The sequence below is a fragment of the Athene noctua genome, chromosome 5 (assembly GCF_965140245.1).
Source record: "Athene noctua chromosome 5, bAthNoc1.hap1.1, whole genome shotgun sequence".
Taxonomy (NCBI): domain Eukaryota; kingdom Metazoa; phylum Chordata; class Aves; order Strigiformes; family Strigidae; genus Athene; species Athene noctua.
In genome coordinates, this window is record NC_134041.1 from 64316875 (window position 1) to 64341505 (window position 24631).

The 24631-nt window shown below is 39.7% G+C and overlaps 1 protein-coding gene across 1 annotated transcript in view; it reads right to left on the reverse strand.

Annotated features, from left to right (window-relative positions):
* The window catches only part of ADAM12 (ADAM metallopeptidase domain 12), a 184071-nt gene that overhangs the window by 142735 nt on the left and 16705 nt on the right, over positions 1-24631 (reverse strand). The window contains exon 2 of the mRNA XM_074908490.1: positions 23724-23857. Within this exon, the coding sequence (XP_074764591.1) occupies positions 23724-23857 (134 nt within the window). The remainder of the gene's footprint in view (positions 1-23723; positions 23858-24631) is intronic.

The window sequence follows — 24631 nt, forward strand, 5'->3', positions numbered from 1 at the left end:
TTTGTTCCCAACTTTAAAATAAAGTTTTTCTTTAAAAACAGACCGATCATACCCTTCTTTTTGATGACTGTACAAATAGATGCAAGATTCTTCTATCCAGAAGGCAGAATTTCTAATCACAATTTTTTTTTTTTTTTCTTACATCCTTCTACAGCAAATCAATCTGCTGCTTGGAGGTAGTCAGTCTTTTCCACCCTTGTCTTTTCCTTCTTCCTACACTGCCAGTCAGCTATATGCAACCTGCTGCCCACCACAAGACACAGCAGAAATCATCACACATGTGGTCCTAAAGCAGGGACCGGGCAACAGCAGCAGCTCTTCTGCTCCTTCCCTACAGGAATGATAAATCCCACCATTGAGCTCATGTGACAGGCATAAAATAGGAGCAACAGGACAACTTTGGGAATAACCCAAATTTAGCCGACTTCATAAGCTAAACATTTTCAATTACAATTAATAAAAAAATAGTTTAGGTGCTCTGCCTCCATACCACTGGCAGTCCCAGTCTCTGGACATCAGGTTATTTGGCAACACATGCTGAAACCTCCTATGCATCTCTATATAAAGGGTTATTTAAATTAACAGCTCTTTGCTCACTGTTGGTGTCCCAGGATCCCTGGCCAGAGTTAAAAATTCAAGCAAACAACTCTCAAGAAAGAGGAAACTGAGAAGTTAATTGTGCCAGACCAAAATCAATAAAACTACACAGCTCTAGCACACAGTTTCCTGGTTTCCATGCAGAAATACAAAGCTAATGACTACTCTGGGAAAGGGAAAGCATGTTTACAATTTAGCTACATCCTTTTTCTGAGTTATTCTTGATTTACTTTTTTTTTTTTTAAAATTAAAGAATAACCTAGCTAAAACATGTTCAAAATGTCATAACATTATGGATCAAGTATTTCAGGAGCAAATCCAAAATAACCAGTTTGATGTTTTTAAGAAATCTGTATCTTCTGAGGCTGAGTTGTTATGCTATGAATTTATTTGGTGTCAGAAAAAAGTCAGGCATGAAAGCTGAATTCAACATTTATACCGTATTTTCATTATCAGGCACTGAAGTTGCACTAAAACATATTTATGTGCATTTGGCCAGCTAAACAGGGATTAACAGAAAATTAATGACTTTTTTTAAAAAATGTATAAAGGAAAGTAAAACATGTCCTTTCTTTCTTTTTAATTAAACCTAAGCAGTGCAAATAGGGCAGCCTTGGTTTTTAAAGCAGCTCTCCAATTAGCTGCTGAACTATAGTGGTTAAAAATAGGTCCAAATCAATACTCCTTTTTCAGGAAAAACTTTGAAACAAAAATCCTCCAAAGATTCCTAAAAACAAGTTCAGAGAACAAACATTAGTGAATTATGAAAAAGAGGACTGGTGTTGCCAACACTTTGAAAAAGCCGATGGGGAGTGAGCGCCGCTATCCTCCGTTTCAGGATGTGGTTTGGGAGAAGGATGCGTGCTGTAACACAAACCAGCCAGTGCGAGGTATTGAAGCCTTTCCTGTATCTTCGCAGCAGGATGGATGCAAACCAACATAAACCAACATTCGGTGTGTATTTATTACACTTCTCTGTGTGCCTGATGACCTGCAAGGAGTCTGCTCCGCATCTGGGAGCGGGTGGTTCGTTAAGCTTCATGAATCGCAAGGGAAGGAAGAAAGGAAAATGCAACAATATATGGTTTTGGCTGAATGGAAGTGACTGCACCAAACTGTGAACTCAATTTCATATTAAGAACAACTGATAAAAATAATAAAAAAATACATATGCTTTTAGCCAGCTCATTTTTTGCAATGTATCCCAAATAGACCCCGCTTAAGGTGTTGCCTGCCATGTCTTTGAAGGACTATCTCCACAAAGCTACCTAAAAGCCACCCAATTTTGTCACTCAGGTACTGATCTGACTTCACGGAGCACAGAACTTTCCACCCAGACCGTCAGGACGATTGGTAGGTCCTCAGCTTGGAAGCAGGTCAAGAGCAGTAGTGCTTTTTAATTCCACTTTGATGGAGGGGTGTGTTGTTTGTTATCACTACCTGCTCCCTAAACTGGCTGGAAAGACCAAGCCTTGCCCATCCCCTGACAAATGGCGACCCCGCCAAAGAGGTCAGGCAAGAGGTTGATTGCACTAATGCAGATTTTAGCTTTTTGAAAGACCTGCAAATATAAAGGTCTTTTTAGAAGAAAAAATAAAAAGACTTGTTGAATAGTCTGGTTAAAAGAATAAATCCTCCCCCTACACTGTTTTTTTTTTTTTTTACTGTGTTGTCCCAACAAGTTAAAATATAAATACCCACAGCCCTGTAAGTCTTTGGGGGAGTGTCTGCACAGCCTTATATCCAGAAAAGGCAACCTGATGCCACACAGCCTTGAAGGTCCGAAAAACATGTGGTAACTCATCCTCCCGGTACCTGCTGCACCATCCAGCCTGCTCATGGCAGCCTTTTATTATCACCTCCGGACGATGACAGGTCACGCTGTTAGAGAGATGTTTAACACCTGAAAAGTTCAGGCCCAACATCAGAAGTTTTTCCCTGACTCAAAAATGGACAAAAACCTGGCACAGGAATTAAATAACCTGGAATTTGCTCAAAGTAAACCTATAGTCGTTATACAGCATTTACACTGTATGTATGAATCACAACTGTTCATTTTGGTATCAAACAGATGGGAGCAAAAAGTACTTCATTGTTGGAATACATTACGTGCTGCTTAAACAATGCTTCGTGGAAGGCTGTGCAAGGAAAACAAACATGCCTGTTCTGTAGTAAAGTGGTACAAAACACAACTTAATAGAGCTGGCAGCAAGGAAGCAATTGCAGTGGGTCTGCGTAGTCTTAGTTATTGAGCAGAACTTGTTGTAGACCTTTTGCAATCTGGGTAATTATAATGTGAACAAACAGCTGTTGATATTTGCTAATTTAAAATGTATGTGAAATTCTTTGAGGTCTAGGCCATGTAAATTTAGTAGGTCCCATTTGGGTTTAAAACCACACATAGCTTTAAAAGTAAAATTCCTCCTCTTTGTCCGGACACTGAGGACTGTGACCTCCTTTTACTACAAGTTTGATTACAACATCATATTCTGTACTCAAAAAAAATCAAGGTCAAGCACGGACTGTGTCAAAGACTGTATGTCAACTAGTCATTCTATTTTATGCACCTGACTCCCTCTGTCCCACATACCTTCTGTGAGTATTCCTGTCTAATAGCTCTCCATTTCACCACCCACACATCCACTCTGTTTTAACAGAGCTGGAGCTGAACAGCAAACCTGACCCTCTTTAGAAACATCTCTCCTTCTATGCACGTAATTATTGCAGCATACATTTGTGGGGAACCTACAATGTGCTGTGCACTGTGGAGGATAAGAATTACGATAATTACTTCTAAGTTCCCAATGATAAGAAATGATTCTTATATCTGAAAATAATCTCCACAGTGGGAGCTGTCTGGCATGCTGAGGAGGGCACAGGCAGATGAGCTCTGTCTCACGCACGGGGACTGCACGCACAACGTATTTGTGTATGCTGGGGAAGCAACGGATCAAGAGAGCTGCGTTTCAGGGGTAAGAACAAATTAAGTCCACTAAGTGTCCATTATTGACATCATCTGAGCCACCTGCCCACCCCTTACACCCCTTCAGTGGTACCTGCATCATCAGAGCCTCCTGCGACAGCCCCAGGATGAAGGTTTCTCCACATCCATACAGAAGGGTTACAAAGCCGTCGAAGAGCAAACCCAAAACCCACAGTCAGCCCCATTCCCAGTATTTCCACAGTTCAGCTAACCAACACGGAAAGAAATAATGAAAAATACAGTAGTAACTGGGTCCTCTGAGAAGCAAACCGAGATGGCCACCCATTTCACAGAACTGAAAGTCAACTCACAATGCTTCAAGACACCCATAAATTATTCTATCACTGAAAGAGGATTTCAGATGCTTTTTGTCTCCCATCAATACAAATCTGGCTAGCCTCAGTAAGTTATATTAAATGCACATGTATCTCCTTCAAGCCACATTTCATGCTCTCCAAACATCTTTCTCTAAATTAGATCCTTTCATATTCCTTGAAAAGCTCAGTTCTTAATTAGGAAAGAGTTCTGAATTTCCATTTTCATTAATTCATTGGATTTCAAGATTTTTGAAGCCAGAGTAATTGCAACTAAATGAAACTTATTGAAAGGCAAAAAGATACAATCAGTTTCAGACAACAAGAAATTTAAGGATTTTTTTAATACAAGTATAGGGTAGGTCTAAGTGTCCTGGCTAACTGAATGCTTGACATTGGAACAATCTCCAGAGAAGCAGTGATATATGTTTTGCTTCTCTGAATGAACTCGGAGGGTTGGCTAGATTATTGCTTAAATCACTTAATTATTTGGCTTAATTCATATGCTGTTCTTCACTCTCAGATCCCTCCCGCTCCCCTCCAATCACTCTGCTCCACTGCACCACGGCTGTGCCAAGATCTCTGAGCTCAGACTTCATTCTCTCTAAACATCTTTTCATATTATGTGGCTAAGATTAAATCTTCTTCGCTAATTTGTTATTGCAATCACAGATGTGCTTCTGGATTCAAGTTCCCTTTTGCATCACAAATACTGGAATGCAAACCAGAAGTGAGGAGTCGGTATCTAATTTCCACTCTTTCAAACTCTAATTTGTCTCTGATGATATTCTGAAGATGACAAATAAGTTATACAAAGACAGATAAAATATTAATATTTCTTTAAACTAATGGAAGAGGAGATTTCACCCCAGTCTTGGGCTACTCAAGATAACTTGACAAACTTTCCAGAGCTGTACTTCCAAGACATATGAATCATTTTTATATCCTGGAATGTGCCCTAAGAGAAAGAAGGATCTGAAGATTTCCTAGTAAAGCAAAAGATATTGCAAACCTGTGGGCAGCATCTCACATTTTTCTACTTAATTAGAAGGAGTCTTTACTCATAGATACCCCATCCATACATTTACATTCTCATAGAAAATAAATTATACAAAGCAGTGTGGAAAGCTCAGAAATCTAAAAAGTACTTCCTAGAACAAAAGCATATGTTTTATTCTGAATGATACCCAGAGATTTAAAGTATTAATGACCAGCATATTTCTCACCACAAAGGCAAAGACAAAACACAGATTAAGATGCCATTTCTAGTAATATATATAACAAAAAAGTAAACAAAATGTATCTATGAATTATAAAATACATGTTAAAAGATATCTAACTAGATTATAGAAGGCCAATATTCATCTAAATGCTCCCATAGATATTTTGCTCAAGTATTTTCAATTGCTAACTGAGCTTATAGAAAATGTTTCATTTCTTATTACTCACAGGTTCCATAAGAATGAGGTTTAAAATGTTATTTCTAGAACAAGCTCTCTCATGATGTATTAGATAAACTTCTGGGTCTAAAAAGTAATGCCTGTATTGAGGTTATATAAATTGATATTAAAGCTCTGGCAAAGATCTGCTTTACACTAAATCATCTAGAAATAGCACACCCTTTCACCATTGAAGGGCATGAGGTAAATAACTGAAGAGGAGGTAAAAACAGATAATCAATTACTTCAGTTGGCTTCAGGGTTAGTTCTGAAATTTTCAGCCCCTTAGAGAAAAAGAAAAAAAATCAATATAGTGCAGTATTTTGAGATAACAAAGAAAGAAACATCTCAAAGGCATTTGCAACATGTGATAAAAGTATAAAGAAAAGTCCGCTGTCACCTTCAGCTGCTCTACCACAGCGTAAATGAACACAAATATCCCTGTTTCTTTGCTGAACTGACTGCACAGAGTTAGAAAACTGAAAAATGGAAATTCTGTAGAAGGCTTGTAAAATGTTTCAATTACCCAACCTCAGCCTCATTGACCAATGCAGCAAAATAGAATGAGCAAGAATATTTTTCAGTTCAGCCAGTGGATGCTGGACTCAAACTCCCACAGGGACTGTGGGCAAGTAGACCTGACAGTAACTTTGAAATTATGGGAGAAATCAGCAGTCGTTCATGCAGCTAAAAGATGAGGAACAAGTGGAGTTACACGCTGCAAACTCTACTTTAATCATGCTCTGTGTAACCAACCTCTTTCCAAGATGTGCAAAACCCAGGCTACCAGAGCATCCCGTCACGGGAGAAGACTGTCTATCTGCCTTTCTGGACACTTTCAGTTCCCTTTATGTTAACATATCATTCAAGCATGTATTTACAGTTTTTCCCCCTCTTCTTGTCGATCTATTATTTGCATGAGTCCTTCTCTGTTTTGCCTGCCTTCCCCAATATCAGAAGCCAGTGAATTAGCACAGGTAAGAGAGAATAATAAAGCCTCCCTGAAACAAGTCTATTTTATGCAGTTTTGTGTGAGAAAACGCTGTAAATCTCTGACACCACACTGATTTAAATGTTGGTGATAGTCTCAAATTCTCTGTTTCTTATTTCAGTTTCACAGATATTCCCCCCCACACTCCTCAGGATTAAACCCCAATGGAAATTTAAATACAACAGTTTTCCCAGGGATGGGCTATGATTCACAGAATATTTAGGTATTTGCACTAAATGAATTGTGTGCCATATGCTGTTGGTTTTCCATCAGCTTTGGAGATTTATAGTCTTCTGAGGGAAAATTCTCACTTTTAGACACAGGAGCATTCATTTTGGATGTAGAACTACAAACCACCTATTCTTTGTAGCAAAAAAAAAGGAAAGATAAAATGAAAACAGAAAAATCATATTTTCCAGCTTAGCGTTGGGAAGAGTTAGTAACCACAAAAGAGATATATTACTGAGGAGCACTCACTGAAAAAATCTGTTGAACACCTGAAAATTTTTAACAATAGGCCAACCACAGCCCCAAACACACCATGCTCTGCATCCCATCTACTTCCTTCATAGCTACTGACACAAAACTGCAGAAAAGATATTGAAAGGGAGAAGAAAAAAAAAAAGATTCCTAACCAGCTCTGGACTAAACATGTTTTCATTCAGATGATAGTTCAAAAAAAAAAAACCCAAACCACCAACCCCAACCCCATTACCATGTCTCTGTTCACTGCTAATTAAAAATAAGACAGCTCTGCAACACAGCCCATGTGATCTACGGGGACTTTACAACCCTAATGTCCCAGAATGTGTTTTGAATTACTTCACGCTTATTGTAAACAGTTGAAATTGTCATCTCAGGATTTGGTCTACTCATGATGCACTGCAGTTAAACCCTCTCCTCCCTTCCCCCTTCCTGAAAATCTTTTGAAGCTTTGATGCTTCTCAGAGTAACAGATGAGACAGATACGAGTCGGCTGCTGCCACCCAATATTGTTTATGGCATTATACTTCCAGAAAGCCATCGAAGGGCCTCTGGTGAAGCCTGATTATTTCTGTGTAACAAGTTTACCATGAAATTCAGAAAGATATACAGAAGAGACTTCACCCAACTTCCAAAAGATTAATCTCCCCATGCAAGTTTTGTTTACAATATTTTATAGCATATGCTCTGGAAAGAGGCAATAAGTGCTACTACAGGACACAGTCAACAGTTCACACGCACACGGTGTTTTTTCATAACCTGGCTCAACAGAATGGCTTATCCATCTCTTTCTTGAATCTCCAAAATTCCTCAAAGAAAGGATTTCCTCAGGCTGTCTACTACTGTTTTCTAAAACTATTTTGCATGTTTGTAAGAGCCTCCATCACTGCTGCAGCCAAGCACCTATGAGGCAGAGACGTGCCTCTATCTCCATTTACAGATGAGCAACGACAGCATGGAGAAGCTAATTGATTTGTCCGTGGTTATGTGGGAAATCTGCAGCACAACACAAAATTTAACAAGCCCTTCCAGAGTCAGAACTACTTCCTCCCTAAACCAAACCTCTTCAGGTTATAAATATCCCAACCTCCACAGCATCTTGATCCGCCTCTGTGATTTCAGTGTCTATCCTTGAATTAATAATAAAATTTAAAAGAAGAAACAGAAGGGTCAACTTCTGCTAGGGCATTTTCTCTTCGTCCAGTTGAGACAGGATTATATTTAATGTTTTAGTTGTCCATGTACTATTTAAAGTCTGGTTCTAAATTGTGCAAAACTAATAATTAGAAAGAAGAGCTATGGGGCAACAAATTCTTCACCCTAGGCAAGAGGCTGGAGTGCTTTCTATGAAGTTTAAAGTACTTAAAACCCCAGCAAAACGCAAATCTTATTCTTTGAAGTGTAGAGATGGTAAAAGTTTGCAAAACAGGCTTTTATAAAGGAGAAAGAATGGTCTCCACTTTACATCAAATCATAGAAAATGTGGTTTATGGGACCCCAGAGATTCCTGCCCCATGTCAGGATCAATTATACCTCTCTCATTAGCAGCTGTTTCTCTGGCTTTTCTGAAAATCAAGTGCACTCAGAGACTTCAAAGCTTCCCTTCCTCACTATATGCATGTAAATACATCCTTTTCTCATTATCTTCATTACTGAGCTCTTATTTGTTGCCTTGTAAAGCCATTCTTCTTGTCCCTGCTAGACGGGGAGCATATCTAACAGTGACACAGAAACTAATTACTCCCTCGTACTTGCCTGCAGCCATTTACATACTGGAAGATTTATCATGTCTCCACCCAGCTTCTTCCTCTCTAGACTGACAGTCCCAGCTCTTTGGTCCTCATCACAGGCCACAGTTTCAGACCTCCAACCATTCCCTGCACTCCTTCCCATCTTCCCCCCAGGTGACCTATCTCTCTAATTTATTTTAATGGCTGTTCTGCTTGCCGGTAATTATTCAGTGAGGATCTGGCATGAAACACGTACAGACTGTGGGGCTGCAGTCTCCTGTGAGATTTGGTGCCTCAGTGGTCTGATCCACAGCCTCCCACCTATACATGAGTGCTCCAACCACTATGTTACTAATGAACAGGTTGGCACAACACTCTTGAGCCATTCAACACTTTTTTTTTTTTTTCAGAAAACAAAAAGTCCAACCCTTCATTAAGGTATGAACCTAAACTACTGAATTACCACTCCTTTCCAACCCTTAAAAAAAAAAGCCTTCATGCTGCACCGTGTTGCATATTTAAATGAAATTCAACAACATGAGTGTATGAAACTTTGCTTGTTAAAACATGACACATTGCACCAGACTTCTGGTTTTTGTACTCCTGAGTCAAATAAGTTAGCAGAATGCAGAGGACGGCTTCTGGAAAGGTTCATTAGTGTCTCTATAAATAGCAAGTGTTTGTCAGATATGGGTACCACTATGCTGTACCACAAAGTGTCAGCAAACACGGTACGTTTAGAGCAGGACTTAGAAGCACAGGAGCAAGTCAGATTCTTCTGGCAGGTTTAAAAGCATATATAGACTTTTTGGAAGTTTTCATTGAGGCTCATCAACATATAAATTGAGAATGGCTCTGCAGGGGTTCCTCCTACTGTCCTGATTTCCTGAGATGATGAGGGAAAGAGCTTTTTAGAGCCCTATCACAAAGCTTAAATGAGAAGTCTTACTCACCAAAAGACTGAAGAGTTTTAGAGAGGAACTCAGATGGACAACTTATCGAGGTGCACAAGAAAATAACAATTGAGGACTGAATAAATTGGATACACTTAGAGAAAGAGGAAGAGCAAAGATGCCACGTGTGTGTACTCATTCCCTGAGGGACTCCTGAGCAACTGATTGAACTGCCTTACCTGAAGGATGAAGCATTATTCCCTCAGACAACAGTTATTTCCTTTCACATAGAGGCTTTTTTTAAAGAAGACTAAATTTCATGAGACACTTCATAAAGAAGGTATATCAACTGCCCCCCCCCCCCATCAAATTTTAGTTTGCAAATCAAAATTCACTGATAAAAATACCTTGCACACACAAACTTTACCTTAGGCTAAACACGTGGGACAAGTTATTTCCTTTCCATAAACGTGTGACAATGACGTTGCCTCAACAGACAAGATACAGCTCCCTAAAACTGAAGAAGTAAACTTGGCACATTCTGGAAGGAACAATTTTGTGGGATATGTAAAGACAGCAATAAATTGCCATATGACTTTGTTTTATGCTGAATAAACTTCTCACTAGCTCATGGTAGACTGTCAGGTGCCAGACATCACACCAAAAGAACAGATCATGAACGCAATTTCACTGTGGCTCTTGAACTTCTGAAACTCTCACAGCGATGACAAGAAAATCTACACATACAACTTAAAAATATAGAATGTAAAAATGTAAAATGGCAAGGTGGTTGATGAAAAAACAAAGCACAGTGCAGTATTTCCAGAGCATTTGACTTAGTTGTGATGGCTAATGTAAGAATTCACATTCAGCTTAAGATTTTGCTGGAAAAACAAACCAACATTGCCTTTGAAGGCTTCAAGCAGAGACTGGACTTGTCTAAACTGCTTGGTAATGAAGGCTGGGAAGAATTTTGATATTTCTTTGAAAAATAATAAATCAGTGTCTTTGTTACCTGCCCCAATTATTAGAATTAGAGGAAATATTGTTCAGTTCCAACACACAATAATGGGGGGAGCCCCACAAGACACTTACTTTATATACATCAGTCAAAATGTCCATAGCAGCTGATCCTGCTGCAATTTCTAAGCTCTTTAATGACACAGATATCCACACTTTCAGTGACTGAATACTGGTTTTATTTCTTTCACAATACAGTTTTTTTTTCCCCCACTGCCTAGTCCTAAAATTAGAACAACACTATCTACATATATGAAGTTCATGACATTGGCAAGTGCGCTACAAGGACACACTGATAAGCTCTCTGCTTCTAAATGTAATTTCTTCCTAATAACATGTTCTAGAAAGCAGAAACATTGATAGGAATTTCACTCAATGCTATATATATCTTCCCTCTCAACTGCTTGATTTTATGATTAGATTTCCACACACAATCTTGCTGTGACCTTATTCAGCCATTTTCTCCTCACATATTGTTGTAAAAAATTTTCAAACCATGATTTAGGAGCTGAATCCTGAGACAAAGTTGGAAACAGAATCTGTATGTGTGTCCAGATATAGATGATATAAGTATAGACAGCATTATAGATATCGACATACCTACTATATCAAGATAGATACAGATATACCAACTTGGAAATTCAGCAATGCAATGGGGAGGACTCGGGAATCTCTTTTAAAGAAATGGCTCAAATCTAGCTGTCATTTTCTCCATCACAAACACACAGATTTGGAGAAATCGCTAAATACTAATTCTGCGAAGGCTGAAGTTAGAGTTCTACACACAGAGATTTCTTTTTAAATTAATAAAAAATGGATGGGAGTGTGTTAAAACTAACTCAATTTGAAGAATAAATTGATGTTTGATGATTAAATTGCATATTTGAGAGCAGTAAAAATATAAACATGGAAGAAAAAAACATAATACACCAAAATATTTTTTTTCAAACTTTTCCTTAAAATAAAGTGTTTTGATGTCAGCGTTAATCTCCCTCAGAGAAAGGTGATCATGCTAAACTTGGACTGATGTATAAAGCTCATCATACACTTTAAAAATCCCAATTGATGTTCTTCATAGTACTTACAAGCTGCTCTTAAATTGCCTCCAAGATTGTAACAGTGAAAATCCTTGTACACAGCTTTGCAAACACTTCTGCTCTTTAATTCTCCGAGAAGTAAAATCTTGAAAATATTTGTTCCCTTGTTCTGACAACACATGCGTGATTTATCCACACATGCGAGACATCCCTCTTTCCCCTAGAACAGCAAATCCTTGCTCCCTAAAAGTTGTACAGCAAGAGTATGAATACAAATAACACTTTTAATCTGAAAAGGTCATTACCAAAATCAAATTGATGTCCTATGGCTTGGATTAAACTTGATTCCCATTTTCTAGATGGAAAAGGGCAAGACAATAAAAGTGCAAAGTACAAAGACTGTACAAAGCAAACAATTTAGGTTTCCATCTTAAAAGAAACCCAACTGTTTGTATCCATTTCTTAAATTTGCCCTCTGCGACTTGCCATGTTCCCAGGCTCTTGATGCTTGGTCTCCATAGAGTCACCGTTTCCTTTCCTCTCTCCCTCCTATGGGGATCCTGGGAAACAACCACTTTGGTCTCAAGGGCTCCCACAGATCTCAGTTTAAACCAGTCCAGCCCTATTCCCTTTTTTCCTTTATAATCAACACACCATGGCAGTAAGAAATTCTGCACTAAGCTTGCCATGAAAAAAAAGGTCAATATTTTGAAATATCTTTTTGATGCAATTGAAGCCTTCTACAACCAGAAACGATAAAGTCATAAATAGAAACTCAATAAAGTATGAAATACAGTACTTTATGTTTAATTATGGGCATTTAAATTGATTTTAATTTCTCTCTGCAGGGAGTACTTTTAGGGTTTGGTTTTGGTTTTTTGCATACACCACTCGTTCACAGTAATTCACATGCCTCAATGTATCTCAATAGCTACTTCACTAACAAACATAACATGTCTTGGCAATAAAAGGTTAAAATTCACTTTGCCCTCTGCCTATAACAGAAATACCTTTGCAAGCTAATGACTGTAACAGGCTGGTCTGTTCCCAAATAAACATTCTAGGGATTTCCTGAGGTGTTGTTTTGTTTTGTCTTTTTTTTTCCCCTCCATATTTTTAATTGAGGGAAAAGAATTTGGAGGGCACAGCCAGCTTATATGCTATTTCAGTCGAAAATGTGTATATGCTGTCTTTATATACCCTTTTTTAAACAGAAAAAAAATACATTTACACAGCTTCTGGATATTCATTTTATAGGAAAAAAAAAAATCTTTAAAGCTTATCCAACTCATCTCCTTCTGCCAGCTTTCCTTGCCAACTCTTTCTTAGTAATGCCAGTAAATGCCAAAAAAAGTCTGCTTTAAACAATGTTTCTGTCTGTTGAAACCAAAGAAAGGCAGTTTCTGTTGGAGATACTCAATTTAGGGATCCCACTTTTTCTTCTGCTGCTGAAAACGCACCCTGACCATGTCAGCGTAGGCAGAAGGGAGTGTGCAGTGTTAAAACCAGTAATATGCTAGAAGTTGCTTTGAGGACGAAATTACACAGTTCCTCTTACTGGCTTTTCCCGCAACAGATTCATTTCCAGAAACTCCCCTCTCCTTTGAAAAAGGCAGATTCAGTATCTGCCAAGGAAACGGTCCTTTCTGGGGCAGGGATACTATGGCTGTTTAGATTAACACATCTAAGAGCTTTTGTCTCATCATCACTTGCCAGGAGTTGAAGCAGACCTCCTTCAGCAGCATTTCTTTTTCAGTACAAGATGTACTTAATGGGAAAACATCTAGGGAAAGATGATGGAATGGGTGAAACTAAAGTAAATAATGTCATCTGAGAGACACCAGTGTAGAATTTCATCCAAAATTGCTGCCCGAAGGAGCCTGCCATCTCCAACACTCACACAAATGAAGTGTGCCAGAAAACAGCATCCACCAGTGTGCAAAAATGAGGCATCTCAATGAAGATCTGATCCTTCCCTAGCTAGGCAGCTGCTTTGACTAAAAACATTTCCTCCCATGCCCATTTAAGTGGCCTCAGGTAACAAACACAATTCTCCTGAATATTAAAATTATCTGTAGGCTTCAATTTAAACACACAGTGTAAAACGCTGCTGCCTCAGAAGGCCAGGAATCACTCCAGACAGGGATGACTGGTCGGGAAGGGTTTGGCAGGTTCACCCCAAAAAGACTGTTTTTGTGCAGGAATGCTGAAGCACTCCTCAAAGGATGCGGCCAGTGGAGAGAGAAGGAGCAAACAAGATGAACCCTGCCAAGAAACCGCCCCATAGCTCCTGGTGGAGGGAGAGGGCCAGAAGAGGAATGGGGGACAAGTTCATTCAGAAGAACCAAAATGAAGTTGATCCTAAGGCAGGAGACAGAGTAAGGGCAAAGGAATGAGGGCAGGAACTAGGAGCACTCAATTTCCTGAGAGTGATCCAAACTTCAGAGAAAACAACGTATTAGCATCCTGGGACTCGGGGCAGAGGGTGAAAAGGTCAGAGCTGGAGATCTCAATGTTGCTTAATGCATCCTGGTCTGCTGAGGAGCAATGAGAGGTGACAGGACCCCTCCTTGGATTCAGTGGCCCTGTCGAAGCAACCACGTGTGTCTAACTGCTGTATCAGGGTGCGCAAACACATATTTCAGTGCAACCAGTATCACTAGCAGATTTACCATTACACTGACCAGAAATACCACCACCACATCCGTGCAGGACAGGGATATGATCAAGACCAGTAAAATGCCTGCAGACTCTGGCAGCACCCCCGCCACACACACACGTATCACACACATGGAAACGCAGCGCACAAATTATCACCAAATGTATTTCCAGTCTCACTAAGCTTCTTCACTCCACCCCGTCTACAATGCTGTAAATTGCAATCGTTTTGTTAAATTAAGCTTCAAAAGTTCAATTATACTTGAGAATTGTGTCCTTGAGGAAAGATGATGCACAAAAGGGACACACAATTTCCTCAAGAGAGAAATTGAGCACAAACTCTCTGCTACGATATCGAATTGATATAGATCATTTTTACCTCATCTACACAAGCTTTTCAAAAACAATTGGCGGACTTTTTGGCAAGCCATTTTATTTCTAGAAAAAATAGCAACCCTTTGAAATCCTTTTATTGTCAAGATATTACTACTGCATTTCACAAAGGCTTATTAAATCAATCCTAATTATTTTTTTCTTATCAAGCTTTAAACTGCATATAACCTCTATGAGTTCTCGTTACAATTCTGAGAAATGAGAAATATTCCTATAGAAGAGATAACTCAACAGGGGTTTGAGTAAATCGTATTGAAATAGAATTATAATTCAACAACAAATGCATCGGGCTTACTAACAATAGGACTTGGTGAACTGACCAGCTAAACTTACTTCTTCATCCCCAAAAATATACATGGGATACAATTCCATTTACTATGCCTTCCTAAGATAAGGGTTTTCATCACTGCCTGTGTCAGCAGCTCTTAGTTTCCATGGTGTTCCCCTCCTTCGAAGGGTCCCAAGTTCTTCTGCTGTTACCTGCAAGCCCTCAAAGGACTCCGTGCAGGATCTGAGCATATGGTGGGGGAGACCCTGCTGTAGGAATAGTGCTGCGTTCAGTTTGACTCAAAGCAATCACAGTAAGAATTAAGAACAAGGGAGATTCTCCTTTTGCCTGTAAAAAATGATCACATGTTCATAGCTGGAAAGAAAAGTATTATTTTAATCCAACACTGAAATTCATACCTTACGCTCGCAAGATCTGTTGCAAGAGTCATGAAATAGCCAAGTATAAGCTAAATTAATTCAATATGAAAATGCCTCAGTACAAGCACTTTACAAACCCAGCATAACGCTGCATAATTGCAAGAACTTAGTTTTAGATTTTAGCACCATGTTAAAGGGTTGCTAGCATTAACTGCATCATTAAGATCAAAACATTTTTTTCCATTTTATTGTGGAAAGTATGATCTGTTTGCTTGTTGTTTTTTTTTTTTTTAATACCAGTCTGAAAACTCGTGTCAAAGAACGTTGCTTCAGCCCCATCACCTTACAGAGGAACATATGAATGGATTCCTCAAGCTCAAATCTGAGACACTACCTCATAGCTGGTGGGTCCCAGGCAGCAAACGCAACAAAGCACTTCTGCAGAGTCCCATCGTATACAATTGCTGGCAGAGGAAGGCCGGGTGGTACGGGGAGACAGAGCTTGCCCAAGACTATTATATCACTGGCCATCTTCACTGGCCAAGTATGACAAAATTCCTCCCAACGGCTCAGCGTGATACAAGCTCATGAAAGGGACTTTCACCCTCTTGAGGGCTCCAAGACGCTAAGGGGAGGGGAAGGGTGTCTGGCGGATAGTTAACAAGAAACTCTCAATTTGCTGTTTATTGAAATAGTAATCTCTTTCAATAATATCTGCTATTTATATTGTGCATAAACTATCGCACAGAACTTTACAAACTTAACACACTGTATCACTTAAGCTAAAAATGAAGTGGACCGTTTTCTGGGATGAATCCCAACTGCTTAACACTTCCCAGTATGCCCAAACGTTTCAGGCAGGAAATGAATACTAGTATATCTAGTTGAAACTAGGGCACTGATTCAGTACAGACAGAGAAAAGAATTTCCCCTACTCAATCACCAACACAAAGTTTTTATTGGTGGTCCCAGCTCCAGGAATTTCTCAAGCCTGTAGCTGCTATGTAAGATCCAGCACATCCCTAGAACCAGGATACACCTACTGACATTTCTAAAAACCTTCATAAATGAACTTATCAGATTGATTGATTGGTTAAACACAGGCATAGGGCTGGTTGAGAAGAAGGGAACATGCTTCCCCCCCCCCGCCAAGGATCTTGGCTTGCACAAGATAAGGTGAGAGGGGTGGCTTTAAACTGCTTTTGCTCACGCAGTGAAGCAAGCCAGCCCTACTAGCATAGTCACAAAAATAAAACCGAGTCTCAGAGGAGCTGACACACTCCTTTTCCTAATAGCTTCCATGCAAAAATTACGCTATTTCTGAATTAAAGAAATGCAGAAGAGTTATTAAATAATAGAGCATAATTGAACTAATTAGCCCTCACAGTGGCCCTACAAGGCAGGGGCATAGGTATAATAAAAAGCAAAAGAAATAACAGATTGTTTACTAGGCTATTAAATTAATGACTACCAGGTTATTAATTAAAGGCTCAAGAAGCAGATCTCCCAGAGAATTTTATCGAGGATTAGTGCAGTTTCTCACACCGTTGAGGCTGTCTGTGCCAAGCTACATTCCCAGCTGATGACACAGCCTTAGCAGCAAGCACAGCTCTGCCTCTTATATTTGATACTCATGAGTCATAAAAATATGGAGAGGACTATAAATTTTGTTTATGCCTCTCTCTCTTAAGATATGTAAAACAACTATGTAAAAGAGCTATGAAAGCTGTCCTCTCAGTCTTCAAAGACTTGTTTAAGCAGCACTGTATGATTCCCCTTAATACAATTGTCTGGAAGTCTAAACTTTGGTAATTATTTCAAATGAAAAAGAACAGCAGGAGGCTCTGTTGAAGGGAATATAAACAATTATCACTTGCACGAAGGCTATGCCAGTTATGAAATAAACTTGAATGGGTTTGCTCTTGAAAACTGAGCACTAAATTAATTAGCTGACATAGCAGGCCTCTCAGCTGTACTCCATGCATCAAACCCTCTATTAGAGTCACACGAGAGAGAACACCAAGAGGTGCAGCAAAGAGGGGAAACGTGAACCAGCGCAGAGATCTTGTTAAATTGGGGTCTTTCTAATGGGTGCACCAATAACTTTATAATAATACTGAAGCTGGTGTACATGCCATAACTCCAGATGATGGAGTGGACTATGATAGACTGTGCCTACTCTGCCCGTTAGTAATGAAAGAGCATAAAAACAGGATTGGATGGGTAAGGCTCATCCCTACTTGGTAGCTTTGAATATGTACTTGAATTCTGTTTTGTCAGTTATCAGGCCTAGCATAAAGAACACAGGCAGCATAAAGATGAACCAATAACCAGATTGTATTTGATACACAAGGGTCAGTCCATGGGTGAGCGCTGGGGGGACAAACAAGTCAGTCAGATTATACATAATCGACATCAATCCCACTGACCCCAACAACGACACCGCACGACCAGCAATGGGTGGGATAAATGGTGCCATGCAGTCTGCCATAGAAGGGACGGGAGACAACCGAGTCAACCAGCCAAACACATCAGACCAAGGAAGCCACACACTGAATCTCTGCACAGCCCGCGTTTACAAAAGCCAGACCTGAGTGGAGCCCAGTCCCAGGGAGGCGGGAGGTCCTTCCCAACAGGGAACTCTGCACAGGGCATCCCCCTCACAGACAGACACTGCCCCTCCTGCAATGGTCCCAGCTTTTATCCCTACCTGGGACACCTGACCTTAGTTCACTTAATGCAGGACCCCTGGGGCTCGTTTACTCTCCCTGCAAGGCCCCACCCTGGGGGGAAGCCTAAAGGGAAACTCACCCCCCTTTGGGAAGGGCTGTGGGAATCACCCAGATGTCAACCTAAATTTGGGGCTGAAACCCCAGCATTATGCCTGTGACTTTTAAACAAATTTAAAGTTATTTCTTGTTCTTTCCAGTGATTTTTTTTTTGTTTCAATGGCAAAAAAATACCTAGAGCCTTACAGTGAAGGCATGAAAAAATGCAAAGAGGTGAAAAGAATCAGTGTAATATCCAATACATCTGACAAATCTGGAGAAGCGTAAAAATAACTAACAACTGTCAGAGCACATGATACTTTTATAGACAGTGGAGGATTTCACATTGAGATTCAAGTAATCAGTGTCCAGAATGACATACAGATAATCAAGATTCTGATGTTTGTTTATGAACGCAATCCATAACACAATACTTCACGAATGAGGCAGGCAGAAATGCAAAAGCTACTTCTTTGCAAGCCCAATGAGATGCAATGCATGCTAAGCAGTAAAAAATGGTAATCTTCTGCCACTTTACATGCAGAATCTTTTGAGCTGTGACAAGCATACACTTAAAAACCAGAAGAAATATGGTCTAAGTATATATTTATAGCTGGCCTTCATCTTTATCTTTGCATTTCATTGCTAGAGTTTATACTCAAAGTATAACATAACACCAAGAAAGAAAAAAAAAAAAAAAAGAGTGCTGCAACAAGAAAAGAAACTCTGTCCTCTCATCTTTCTTGTTTCTTTTTTGAAAACACTTCTTTAAGATTTCAATTTGCAAACCTGATTTATACCAGCCCAGCCAAAGGAAGGAAGCTGATTCACACCAGCACAGAATCTGGCCTTGAAAGCTTAAAGATGGTGAAGCAGTTTTAATGTTCTCCGAATCCATCCACCCTTCCCCCAAGGGATAACGAATTTCTGATTTATTTGGATTTAGAAGTCATCAAGGCTGGAGTCATAGCTGTTCTGAATCAGGGAACCCTCTGCAGGTCTTCCCGGCCTCTCTGCCCACCACAGGCATCTTTCTTTTCCTTCACTTGCCTCTAATCCCAACAGCAACAGATCTGAATCTCCTGGTGTGAGGAAAGACATCCAGCATCTGCCACCGAACGAGAGGTCTGACTCTCTGCAAGCTGGGGCAGAGGTTGCTGTTCCAACATATATATTTTTATATACTGAAGGCAGTGGCAGTACTTTGACTCAGGTGAGACTCACTATGATTCAAGTGGGTTAAGAGTCTAATCCATTGACAGGTGTATTGTATCTACTTTCTCATAGCAAATTATTTTTAAGAAGTTACACACCAAAATTTCCTCATTGTCCTCTATACATCACCCAAATTTAGTGTTAAAAACCAAATTCTCTGCAGCGTTTGAAAGCAACCGGGACAGGCAACTTAGAAACCCAAAGCAACCTAAAGCGTTGCAGGATTTCAGGGCTTCCCAGCTTCTCATGTGGCTCTTCAGAAACTATGTTTACCTCTATGCTGCCTAGCCACAGGTCTTTCAGTAAATGCCCAGGCTCAGCTACACTCAAATTTGGTTTTATGAATGGTAATCATGGCCTGACTGGAGCACACCCCCGTGTCTGGAGCAGTTTGATATCACATTCAGACAGATACAGAGATCAGAGTTACAAAAGTTTGGGCATAGGCATTAAAAGATGCAAAGCATCACCCAGTAAGGAGAGCTGCACCTAACTTGCTCATATGCTTTTAGAAACTTTAGAGGATTGAATCTTTCGAAGCACTGGACTGGTCTCATGATGATATTTGAGACCTTTCAGGTGCCAGCAATGGCGTTATAGATCCTGCAGAGCCAAGGCTGGAGAAAAACCCCACACCTGAGTGACAGGTGCCACAACCTGAGGACTCTATGTGTACTTGCATAATTGAGCCTATCATATATGCACAAAATGCTTTCAATTTCCCAGAAACTTAATGCATTTTAATATCTGGACTAAACCTTGGATACAAAGCCAACTTCATTAATGAATGTGTCACTCTGGGAGAACGAATGTCAGCTCGGGGCGATGCCACACTGGGATCCCCCACCAGCTTTACACTATTTCACGTCTGCCCTGGATGGTCTCTGGCAGGCAGCGTTCCACCACAGTTACAACCTTTTAAGCACAGAATTGGAGCCAAGAAACCCTTAATGCCCATGTGAAAAGCTTCCTGCCTAGCGCTTGTCTCTCCAAGAGAAGGCACATGCTTCAGGCTCCAGTCTAACACAACCAATATTACCTGACCTACAGCTCCTGTGATGCAGGGATCTGGCACACATTAACCAGTGTGTGTCCCTAACAGGGTGTGAGGATAAATGCTGAAGCCAAACAGATGGTCTTCTAAAAATCTTCCCTAAAGTGTTCTGTGTACTAAAACATCACTTACCCAACTCTCATCAAACTTGGCTTGATTTGTAAGTCTCAAGCCAAGTTTGAAGAAAAATATTCAGCTGGAAACATGAAGGGAAAAGAGTCATTTTCCTGCACTTGAATAATAGAAAAATGAAACAATTTTGTTCAAACCTTAGAAAAATTTAAGAAAAATAGAACCTAAGCCTCCTGGGTTTAAACCAAGCACTGGGAAAAAAAAAAAAAAAAAAAAAAAGAATCTCTACACCGAATGCAAAGTGATGAAGAAATGAAAAGGAGAAGTGGAAGGAGAACTGGAGCTATAACGTATAATGACCTCTCAACACATTCTATAATGCGCACAGAATTTCAGCGAAGACGGAAATCACATCTGCAGTGAATATGGGCCGCTATTGTTTGAAAGCACAGAGCAACGTTGCACAACATTTCAGGGCCCTGATTTTGCTGTCACATGCCCACAAATACAGTTACTCATCAGTAGTCCTGACTAGCAACAACTGGGTACTCAAAATAGTAGCCGCTAATTTTAGCGGCACGTTCAGGATTAGCAACAGAATATTATACCCAGTTAATAAAAGAATGTAACCGGGCACCACTAAAATATTCCAACTGAAAAGGATCTAAATTTTCTGAATTCAGCAAGCGATGCCAGGAGAGATGTTAAAAACCACTAACTAGATGAACGGCATCATACAGTTGCAAAAACATACATGCATTTCCATAGTAACTTCTCTTAAGTATACATATTTTATTTTTTAACTGGGCTTCCCTCTATAAAGTGTTTGCACGAGCGTGTGCATCTTTTTAAACAAGAAAGAAGCAACAGCATTTCTGAACTGATACTACCACAATGAGATCCTGGTCTTGGTCTCTCATGGCTTTGACTTAGGGTGGCAAGGGCAAGGAGAAAATCCATCCACCCAGTAAATGATAGGTTCTCTCCAGAAACAAAACATTAAATTGATACTTAGGGAAACCAAAATTCTTTAAATATAATTTGATTACATGCCTGGTTTTAAAATTTGATCTTTCCCACCATTTATCTGAACTGTCATTCTTAGGAATCATTAGATGTCCTTGAAAAAGTACACCCTAACTGTATTAAAGGAAAACCAGGTTATAGCTACGTAACTTCTTTCTTTTTTTCTTTTCAGTAAATGTAATTTTATTCCTGCTGGTGAGCAGGTCTGTGTGATTAAACAGTGTGACTGATTTCAGCTTTTCTCCTTCTGCTCTGCACAGTGTACAGATGCACAGAGGCACAGACAGCCCTCAACGAGAAAGTCATTAGCTTAATAATAATTCCTGACAGATTCTGAATGAGATACTCCAACAGATATTGTAGTGACTCCTGGGGTAAATAAAAGGACAGTTTTATCTTCAAGATGGGAAAGAAAGAGTATGCTGCACTAAATGACTAGTGTGGTTTCTCGGGGACTAATTGTTAAGCAAGGAGTATTTACGATCAAAGGATTGGAGAATGGGACTATCATTGTGAGGCAATTATCTATACACAAATAACTTTAATACTTTGGCATTTTTATAACCACCACACTATTTATTTTACTATATATTCTGTTGCAACGCCATTCCCCTGGTTACAAGTACACAGTACTTCATACTTTTTTTTTACTTCGTATAAAATGAAAATAAAAGGGAGGAACACTTTGAAATGTGTTGAAGAACAATAGGTCCTATTTAACAGTCAAATACAACAGTATTTAACTTTCGTGCTTTTGATCAATATTTATGTGACAAGCTATTCATTACTCTTCCCTTCTACCAGTTTAATGCTGTTGTTCTTCCCACAGCCTGTTCTGCACTTTTGTGTATTTAATTTATAACAGTTTCCATGGAAAAGAAGTATTCAAAGAAAAAAAAGTGCTGATACAGCACGACGATCTTTCTACCAAACCACAAATCTTTTCTAATGTTCATCTTAAACTGAAAGCAATTCTGGGAAACAAATTAATGATATAAATCACATTATCATTACTCACATAAAGATACTCTGTTGTAACTCTTTCAGAAAGCTACAGTGAGTAGCTAAAAGGACTCTATATGGAGAATGCCTGTTTCTAATTAAATGATCTAAAAATAGAGTTGCACATACATCTAGGACCAAGCCATCTGTGTTATCTCTCTAAGATAAGCCATTATACACCCACAACGATATCCCTTTCATCACCGCAGATATTCAAAACCAGGACTGGCCTTTCTTTCCCATTTAGGAAGGGAACAAGAAAAAGGAAACAAAATTTTAATCCAGACAAGATTTTTTCAAAAGTCAGATCCCTTGTTTTGAAATCTCCTTTCACACCTAGTTCTGTCAGTCAGCAGCATGATTCAAAACACTGTGTCCCGCAAACGGTGGCAGTAGTCAAACAGGATTTCTCCCTGAAACACTTTCCCAGTGTAGTAAAGAAAGCTGTTCCTAATGGGCTGTTCGCATTGTTTGTGTGTGATGGGTTTTACTTGTTGGTTGTTTGTTTTTTTCTTTTTAAATAGGTAAAAAAGAAAAAAAGAAAAAAAGTTAACTTTTTTCTCCTCATTCTGACAATTAAAAATACAATATAAAAAGTAACCTGGAACAATACTGGATCTGAGTTAAAAAGGTTGAGTAGGAGATTCCCATGACATCTTCAGTGATAATAAACAACAACCACCCGTCTTCATACTTCAAGCTGGAGACCGAGGAGACAGAAAACAGCCCTTTTCCCCTAAAAACAGCTACCCATATTATCTGCCAACGTCTGAGGGATAAAAAGGAGGAAGGCTTATCAGGACCTGTCAAGAGGGGGAAACAATTCCTGCTTAGTCAGAGCCAGTGACAGATTATGCCCTTGTTAGGCAAAGGGAAAGCAGCCTGTGAAGGGAGACTCGCCCCCGATTCCCTCTGCAATACGTGGGATGGCATTTGGGGCCCATCTCCCATGACAGGCTCCAGGTAGTGCCTCAGGCTGCAGACAACAAGGCAACATTATTTACACTTTTCCTTCAAGTTCTTGCTGTCAGACTGTATTTCATCAAACAAACGTGTTTGTTGTATTTGCCCCTCCCTCGGTTTTTGGGGCTGTTGTGCTGTTGTATGATCCAACCTCAAGCAATGTATGTTAACCTTGTTAAGGAAATTATTTAACTTTAAGCTTCCTTTTCTGCCATCAGAAAAAAGAATGCCACTTTACAGTAAAAACATATTCATTTCAGCCAAAGTTGTTATCCATTTTCTTAAATTAGGTAAGTAACACTTTTAGTCAGCGGTCTACAGAAATATAAAAAATACTAGTATAACAGATATGATGGAGTAAGTGCATTTACTTTCCCCTAAAGCCTTCCAATTGTTATATACCTTGGAATAAAATAATTGGCAAAATGAAGACTAACCTTTGAATAAATGCCATTTACTGGTCTCCACTGGTCTCCATTCAAAAGGAAGGGAATTGTTATCTCATAATCTTTTGACTGGTCCTTTGGCATCTGCTGTCTCGAGGACTCCAACTTGCTGTCCACATTCTCACCTAGGGACAGGGAGAAGCACTTCATGTTAGTCGGGAACAGCATCTGACAACACATGAAACTTGTTATTTAAGGGACCTGGCAGTATATTTGAAAAGGAAGTAATTCAGGAAAAGGATTAAATATTAAAACATTATGGGGTCATACTGTCGGTGTCAAAACGTACACAAATTTTGAAGGTAGCTGGGGGTTCTGGGAGAGAAGTGTCAAGGTTGATTAGATGGTGCACTTCTGTAGCAGTAGAAGACAAAGACTACACATCAGGAGTAGAGATACCAGGATGCACAGATAAGGAGTTGGTATGCAAGACTTAAATGAAAAATTTGAAGAGATTTGGCACCATTATTTAAAGTATTACATTAATCATAGAATCATAGAACAGTTTGAGTTGGAAGGGACCTTAAAGCCCATCTAGTCCCACCCCCCTGGCACAGGCAGGGCCACCTTCCACCAGCCCAGGGTGCCCAAAGCCCCGTCCAACCTGGCCTTGAACCCTTCCAGGGAGGGGGCAGCCACAGCTTCTCTGGGCAGCCTGTGCCAGGGCCTCACCCCCCTCACAGGGAAGAATTTCTGCCTTAGATCTGATCTAAGTCTACCCTCTTTCAGTTTAAAACCATGACCCCTCATCCTATCATGACATGACATTGTAATTGCCATAACTAGAGTTTTAGATTTTTTCTCCATTGAAGGTGATAGCGGGGGGAATGCAGAAGATCACTGTCTTTTCAGTGTCATCATTAAGAGGGTAAGAAAGCTGCAGGGATTTAAAAGAGGCA